We start from the raw sequence: 8838 nt of genomic DNA on the forward strand, positions 1-8838 counted from the left end.
ATGTTGTTAGATGCTGTAGCTGTAGGGATGTTGTTAGAGGCTGTAGCTGTAGGGATGTTGTTAGATGCTGTAGCTGTAGGGATGTTGTTAGATGTTGTAGCTGTAGGATTGTGAGGCGCCAGCTCGGTTGGACTATTGGTTGCCTTTCTCCCTTGTCAGCTCACCTTGTACCTTCAGATACTACAGAGTCAGCCCTGGGGAGGAAGAAGACACGAAGACTTCATTCTAGTGGAAAAAGTCTGAGGTGATGATGCTGATACCATCCCAGATCTTACAGTTTCTAAGCTCAAAACATACAAATAAATAAATGAATCATCAGTGGAACTAAAATATTTAAATTATCTGTTTCCTGGAAAGCTTCATGTTTTTGTTTTTATTTCTGCTTCCTATTGAACTTATACAACTTACACGCCAGGAGGCAATTTTTAACAGACTTTTAATGGCTTGTTAGAAATCTATAGCACAATAGCAGTCTAATGGAGAATCTCTGATAATTTTGGAAAACTGATTTTCCCAGTCCTTGAGAGATAGGGGAAAAGTGTACTGCCAATATCTCAGAAGACCTAAGCTGACACTGTGTGCGTTCAGTCCTTACCACTCACTTCCCTAGCCATCCCGCCAGCAGGCTCTCCCCTTTCTGAGTCTCCATTCCTTTATTCAGAAGGCATTAATATTTTGTATTGTTTTAAATTTAATTTAATATTAATATATTATGTAATTTACAGATTGGGAAGATAGCTTAATTGGGAAAATGCAGTGCAAGAACTGGGCGGTGGTGGCGCACGCCTTTGATCCCAGCACTTGGGAGGCAGAGGCAGATGAATTTCTGAGTTCGAGGACAGCCTGGTCTACAGAGTGAGTTCCAGGACAGCCAGGACTACATAGAGAAACCCTTCAAAAAACCAAAAAAAAAAAAAAAAAAGCAGTGCAAGGACCTGAGATCCATCCCTAGCATTCATGTAAAATATTGGTTGTACTATTTTGTCTTTGTAGTCTCAGCTGGGGAGGCAAAGACAAGCAGATTCGTGGGGCACTGCTGACAAGCCAGCCTAACTGCATTGTTGAGTCCCAGGCCAGTGAGAGACATTATCTCAAAACTCAAGGTAGACAGCACCTGAGACTGACCTCTGGCCTCCACATGCATATCATGCCTTTGCACACACAAGCTCATGTCCTCCCCACCCCCCAAGTTGGTCAGGGTCTCTCTGAAGCCCTGGCAGTCCTGGAACACATTTTGTAGACCAGGATGGCCTTGAACTCACAATTCTGCCTCTCAAGTGCTGCCATTGCCTGGCCATTTACCCCATTTTCAAGTGTAGATTTTTAGGTTGCTGTAGGCCAATCTCTTGTAAGTGGTGGCTTGTGCCATTCTTTTCTCCATGCCCGAGGCCTCAAGCATGCCCTCCACTTAGAGCCCTGCTTGTCACACATATCAAAAAGCCTGTCTTTCCTGGCTTCCCTGGAGCTGCTTGAGAAACCTAACCTCATTAAAGAGGTCGTCCCTTTGCATCTCCAGGAGTGTGCTGCTTGAGTACAGATGAGCACTGGCTGAGTCACAAGCCAGTCCTAGAGTTTGCTGTTCCTGCCATTGAGATCCAGAGTTAGCCCATTTCAAAATGGACTCCTTTCTCAAAGACCTAAAACTTCTGCCTCTCTTGTAACTTCTTTCACTTTGTATTTCAAGATAGAGTCTTGGCTATCTAGTCCTGGTTAGCTTAAAATTCATAGCAGTCCTGCTGCTTCATCTGCCTAAGTGCTGAGGTTATAGGCATGAGCCACTATGCCTGGTAGATGATACTTCTTTTTCACATGTTTTCGTTTTCCCAGAATCTCTCAAAGTGGATGTTGTACACTATGTTCTAATTAATTGATTTAGTTTCTTGAGATGGGACCTCATGTATCATAGGGTGGCTTCAAACTCTCTCTGTATCTCAGGATGACATTGAACTTCTGATCCTTCAGTCAAGGTCTCTGTTCTTTGAGGTCAGTTTTTGATTTTTTGTTTTTATTTTTTTCGAGACAGGGTTTCTCTGTGTAGCCCTGGCTGTCCTGGAACTCACTCTGTAGACCAGGCTGGCCTCGAACTCAGAAATCCACCTGCCTCTGCCTCCCAAGTGCTGGAATTAAAGGCGTGCGCCACCACCACCTGGCTCTTTGAGGCTTTTATACAGTATATTTTTAGCATATTTCTCCTGTCCCGTAACTTCTCTCAGTTTTCCCCACTTTGTACCCACCCAATTTCATGTTCTTTCTTTCTCATTTCAAAAAAACCTTCCAAGTATTTTCCTGTTTATGTTGCATGGGTGTTTTGCCTACATGTATGTCCGATGAAGCATGGATATGCAGTGCCTGAGGAGGTCAGGAAAGGATGTCACATTCCCCGAGACTAGGGCTGTAGACTATTGTGAGCCACCATGTAGGCAATAGAAATTGAATCCAGGTCCTGTAGGAGAGCATCCAGTGCTCTCAACCACTGAGCCATCTCCCCAGCCCCCTAAAGAACAAGTCAGGGCTAGAGAGATGGCTCAGCAGTTTAAGAGCACCAGCTGCTCTTCCAGAGGACCTGGGCTCAATTCCTAGCACTCACATGGCGTCTTATAACTGTCTGTAATTCCAGTTTCCGGGGGACAGACACTATCTCACAGACATATATAGGCAAATCATCAATGACTGTAAAAATAAAGCTTTATTAAACATAGAAGAAGAGACCAACTAAACACATGTAGTCTTCTGGTGTTGCCCAGCTACTCCTGAGTATAGCATAAGATCTTGTGGCTGCTTCCACTTCCTTGTTATGGGGGTTTGTCTGCAAGTCAAAGTTTGTATTCTTATTTTTAGTGTCTGATGTTTTGCCTGTATGTGTGTGCACCAATGTGCCCAAGGAGGCAGGAAGAAAGCTTCAGCTCCCTGGACCTGGAGTTACTATTGTGAACTGCTTTGGGGTGCTGAGACAACACTAGTGTCTTCAGTGTCTACCGAGCCATAGTGTCTTCAGCACCCAAAGGCCTGTATTTAAATAAGACCATTTAAATTCAGTGAAAATGTCCATGATTTTTCATATGACATTACAAATGTAATTGTTTAAATTGTTAAGTTTTATTTTAAAGTTAAACAGAAAGTGGGATCTATAGGGCTTTTTAAAAGTCACTTTTCCATGCCAGGTGGTGGTAGCACATGCCTTTAATCCTAGCACTTGGGAGGCAAAGGCAGGCGGATCTCTGTGAATTCCAGGACAGCCAAGGCTACACAGAGAAATCCTGTCCCAACAAAATAAAACAGGGAAGGAAGGAAGGAAGGAAGGAAGGAAGGAAGGAAGAAAAGAAAAGAAAAGAAAAGAAAAGAAAAGAAAAGAAAAGAAAAGAAAAGAAAAGAAAAAGAGAAAATCTCTCCATGGTGCCTTTCTAAGCTTAGAAAAACCATTTTTGCCTGTGTCCTGTCGTCTCTGCTGGAAGTCAGGCAGTTCTGACTCCGTGCTTGAGAAGAATCCATCAGAAATAATTATTTGTCCTTGGTGTGAAAACATGCAAAATGAAATTTAAAGTCTCGCCGGCGATGTTGACGCACGCCTTTAATCCCAGCACTTGGGAGGCAGAGGCAGGCGGATCTCTGAGTTGGAGGCCAGCCTGGTCTACAGAGTGAGTTCCAGGACAGCCAGGACTATACAGAGAAACCCAGTCTCGAAAAAAACAAAACAAAACAAAACAAAACAAAACAAAAATTAAAGTCTGTGATGTGCTTAGAATACATCAATAGAGAACACATCAATGTAGGTTTACTCTTCTATAATGGTCTACTTAGAAACAATAAAGTGTGCTTTATACATAAAAATGTAAAAAAAAAATCTATGTAAAAAGTGGCCATCTAACTAGAATTTTTCTATTAGACAGGCTCTGTAATGTAAGGGAGTAGTTTCAACCAAGCTTTTCGTAGAACTTGTGAAACTATCTACTGATAACTCTAAATGTCCTACCACAGTTGTTCCTACCATTAATAGGGTACAGGGTAACCCTGTATTTACCCCCCCCCCCCACACACACACGTTTTTGAGAGAGCCAGTTTAATTATATAATGGGAAAAAATGACATCTATGTTTTCATTAGAAGTGATATTTCAAAGCTGTTTGCTTGACTGCTCTGCTAAAACTTCAGCAGAATACATGGGCCCAAGGTCACCTTTAGCTACATAGCACATTGAGGACAACTGGGATTCATGAGTCCCTGTGTCCATAAAAGCAAAGGTAGGACAACAAGATTGTTGAGTGGTGCTTGCCACCAAGCTTGTTGACCTCAGTTTGCTCTCTGGGACCCACATGGCAGAAAGAGACTGAACCTGCCCATGGTCCTTTCACATGGCTCTGTGGCTCTCCTACACCAATTCATAGAAACATTCACACAAATAAACATCATTTTAAAAATGTTAAGGGAGATGCCATCTCTTCTTCTCCTCCATTGGGCTAAAGCAAAAGGTGCAGTATGGCAGCCAGACTCTTAAGCTGTTTCCCAGTTTCCTTAAGCAATTTCTTTGTATCTTCTGTGTCTGTATGAGTGCCTGTGTGTATGTCTGTGCGCCATGTGTATGCTGGTTCCCAAAGGCCAGTAGAGGGTGTGGAATTCCCTGGAACTGCACTTACAGAAAACAGTGAGTTGCTCTTTTGGGTGGCTGGGAACTAAACTCATGTTCTTTACAAGAGAACTACAGAACCATCTTTCCAGGTCCACATTTCCCAGTTTCTAATCTATAAATTGTTTATTTCTGCAATACTGTGCCTTAAGCACCAGGCAAGCACTCTATCGCTAGGTTGTATCCTCAGCTTTGGATTATTTTTAAATAGGAAAGCTCAAAATCCTAAAATCTCTTATTGCTTGGTTTCTTCCTTTAGGCTCGGTTTTACTCCCCAGCTACCATATTTATTGATGAGATAGATTCCATTTGCAGCCGCCGAGGAACTTCTGAAGAGCATGAAGCCAGTCGAAGGATGAAAGCTGAGCTGCTCGTTCAAATGGACGGTACATGCATGCCTGTGCATAGATGAGCTTGGGACGGAGTTGGCTCTGTTGTAGTGCTAGCCCAGAGCATGCAGTCTGTATTCACAACTGTAGGTAGATCAGAGGGGAAGGCACTTAGGACTTAGAGATTAGTAGCTGTAAGTGGGTATTCTGGTGTTCTTGGAGGGCGACACGTCAGAAGTAATGGCATTCACACACCCTCTTGGTATATGTATTGGTCCCTTATTTTTAGCCACAGAATTCAAGTAAAAATGCAAACAGATTAACCTTAGAGGCTATGTATGTACTTGGAATGCTTCTTAAAATATATTCACACTTTATGAATGTTTTGTTTTCATTTATGTATGTGTATCTTAGTCATCCCTGGTGTCAGAGGTCAGAAGAGGGTGTCAGCCCCCAGAACTGGAGTACGGTTGAGCCACCATATGGTGCTGGGATTGAACTGAAGGCCTCTGGAAGAGCAGCCAATGCTCTCACCCACTGCAGTGTCTCTCCAGCCTCATAGTTTGGTTTTGGTTTGGTTTTGTTTGTTTTGAGACAGGCTCTCTACACGGTCTTGACTGTCTTGAGACTCTGTAGACCATTGTGGCCTCAAACGCACAGAGATCTGCCTACCTCTGCCTCCCAAGTGCTGAGATTTAAGTCATGCACCACCACACCCAAGGACTTTTTTTTTTTTTTTAAGAATTTGGCAAGTATTTGAGCTGATCTGGTGTTATCATAAGATCCATTGTCAAATTTTTGTGTGCTGTAAAACCTCATTTTCCTTGGGCCACATACTCACATGAGCCTTCGGGAGGCTGGAAAAGTGCACTGCCTTGCATCGCCGTGCGTGGGTGTCATAGGCTGTGAGGAACTGAGCTTTATTTCATGAATCCCATGCAGGAACTTTTATTCTTTCTGCCCTTTTAGGTGTTGGAGGTGCCTCAGAGAACGATGACCCTTCCAAAATGGTTATGGTTCTGGCGGCTACTAATTTCCCATGGGACATAGATGAGGCTTTAAGGCGTCGTCTGGAGAAAAGAATCTATATTCCATTACCATCAGGTAGTATGACTCTTTCTGGGGGTTCCAGCTTCCAAGTAGGTTTTTATAATTTAGAATTTGATGCTCACCTTCCTTGAAGAGGCAGATACATACTCTTATGTAGCTGTTCGGCGACCCTGGAAGCCTTGGTCCATCATAAGTGTGCTTGCTCCAAGACTTGGAAAACAGTTCTTGGTACTCCGTGGGCCTGAAGTGCACATGGCTCCTTATGCCTGTAAATCAGCTCTCTTTGGCTGAAGCAGGAGGATTCAAGGACAGCCTAAGCTACATTGTGAGATCATCTTTAAAACTATATCAGAAAGTAAGCTTGAGCAAGATAAACAGTATTCTGTTCCCATTGAACGCATACATTTTCAAATGTGTTTCTCCCATTAGCAAAAGGCAGGGAAGAACTGTTAAGAATAAGTCCATGAGAGCTGGAATTGGCTGATGATGTTAACCTTGCGAGCATAGCAGAAAACATGGAAGGCTACTCGGGTGCAGACATTACCAATGTATGCAGGTGTGTATTCCTCTCACATTTTGTAAGCATAAACTTCATTTGTAAGTGTTTATATTATATTAAGGCAAATGGCCTACATTAGCCAAGGGCTATAGCTCATTTGTGGAATAATTGCCTAGCATGTGAAGCCGTGAGTTTAATCCCAAGCACTGTAAAAAATGAAGAGCCCCACTTTACACTACAGTATGTTTATGGTTGCAAGGTAGCTTGAAGTGTTGGTAAGATATTTGCATATGATGATCCACAGTTCCTTTGAAAGCTACAAGTGCAAGTATTGCTTCTCTGCAGTGTTAGGTGGGAATCCACTGAAGTGTGCTTAATGTACTCATGGGATGCTCAGCAAAGCATAGTCCTAACCTAAGTCTCCGGGGCTTGACTGCCCATGCTTCTTCATTTCTAAGTGAGCCAGAGATATTATATACAGATGAAGTTATTGTCCCTATGCATACATAGTGACTGCAGTTAAGGATGAAATTGGTCAAAGAATGGGGCAAGTGACTCAGGTAGAATACTTGTTTAACATGCATGAAGCAGTTGGCTGTACGTAGTCCTCAGTATCTCATGACATGTGGTGGTGAACACAGAGGCAGGGCAATCAGCAATGTAAGTCATCCCCGGAACACTGACAATTCAAGGTCAGTCTGGGCTACATGAAACTCTTCCTTAAAGATTTGGATAGCCCTGGCTATTGTGGAACTTACTTTGTAGACCAGGATGGCCTCTAATTCACAGATCTGCCTACCTCTGCATCCCAGGTGTGTGCTGCACTGCCCGGCTTATAAAAGACATTCTTGATGGAAAGTTCCTGTAATAGAGGGAAGAGGGAAACCCTGCTTGCCCTGATTTTCTTTCTTTTGGAGAAAATGTTTAATTTTTGTAGCTAACATTCCTTTCTCTTTCCATGCTGAATACCTATTCTTTTCTGAGCAGATAAGGAGATGCAATTGCAAGTTTCTCCTTTTTTTTCTTTTTAATATAAATGTCTGAGTACTCTGCTGCATGTACACCTGCACACCAGCAGAGGGCATCAGATCCCTTTATAGATGGTTGTGAGCCACCATGTGGTTGCTGGGATTTGAACTCAGGACCTCTGGAAGCGCAGCCAGTGCTCTTAACTGCTGAGCCATCTCTCCAGCCCTAATACAGTTTTCTTTATTGTACCTTTTTACTTAAGTCTTGGACTGTACAGTCAGCATTTATACTGAACTGAATGAAATTATATTTATTTCATTGTGGAAGATGCATTGCTAAAAAGCAACTAAAAGCAGCTCTAATTTTCCAGTATAGGATTCAATCTATGCATATAATGTATATAAGATCTTAGAGAATTAACAGGTTTTTTGTTGTTGTTGTTTTGGTTAGGGTTTTGTTTGTTTGTTTTTGTTTTGAAGTAACACTTTGGGCTTTTTAAAAAACTTAATGCCTAGGGACGCATCCTTGATGGCCATGAGACGGCGTATTGAGGGTCTAACCCCAGAAGAAATCCGGAACCTTTCAAGAGAAGCAATGCATATGCCTACCACTATGGAGGATTTTGAAATGGCTTTAAAGAAGATTTCTAAATCAGTGTCAGCTGCAGATATTGAAAGATACGAGAAATGGATAGTTGAGTTTGGATCATGCTAGCTATGTTCTCACATGTAAGCTGTGAGGAATCTGCCTTAAGTCTTTGAAAAAATAATTAAATGTAGAATTTCAGTGCACGGAGTGCTATATTTTTGTAAACTTTCATAATGGTGTGATTTGAAAATTCTTTCTGGTTCTGAATAAAGACTATTTTTAAGCTGCTCTTTGTTTCCATTTAGCACTGCTTGACTTCTGCTAAGTACAGCACCTCTCGACACTGCTTGTTGCTGCTGTTCTATGGTAATAACAGAAAACTAGTGAATGCTCACACATGCAGCTTGTTAAAGCATAGCCAGACTTAGTGTATCTTCCTTCTCATCTGCTATCATGGTAGCTTTTCTTTCTCTCGGAGTAAGGCAGGACTCTTGGGGCTAGAGAGATTGGCTCAATGGTTTGAAGAGTACCTAATGTTCTGTTCAGCTTCAGGGGATACGGTGCCTCTGAGGTCCTTAGACACCTACACACACATACGTGCTCTCTCTCTTAAAAATCTTAAGGAAAAACATTAGGACTCTTCACCTTAAAGTTCATTTAAAAGAGGTATGGCAAAAATACAGTATTTTCTGAATAACTTGATTGTTTGAGAGAAGATCCACTGCTTCTTCTCCCATGTGCACTAGTGGTTGTGTCACTACTCCTGGCTTAAATGACTTTATT

At 42.2% G+C, this 8838-nt stretch overlaps 1 protein-coding gene across 1 annotated transcript in view; it reads left to right on the forward strand.

The window, feature by feature from the left end:
* Katna1 (katanin catalytic subunit A1) overlaps positions 1–8343 on the forward strand; it is a 37949-nt gene extending 29606 nt beyond the window's left edge. Inside the window, exons 8-11 of the mRNA XM_021174288.1 lie at positions 4880–5006; positions 5919–6053; positions 6429–6555; positions 7983–8343. Of these exons, the coding sequence (XP_021029947.1) occupies positions 4880–5006; positions 5919–6053; positions 6429–6466 (300 nt within the window). The 3' untranslated portion in view covers positions 6467–6555; positions 7983–8343. The remainder of the gene's footprint in view (positions 1–4879; positions 5007–5918; positions 6054–6428; positions 6556–7982) is intronic.
* The last annotated feature ends 495 nt before the right edge of the window (positions 8344–8838 follow it).

The sequence above is a fragment of the Mus caroli genome, chromosome 10 (assembly GCF_900094665.2).
Source record: "Mus caroli chromosome 10, CAROLI_EIJ_v1.1, whole genome shotgun sequence".
NCBI lineage: Eukaryota > Metazoa > Chordata > Mammalia > Rodentia > Muridae > Mus > Mus caroli.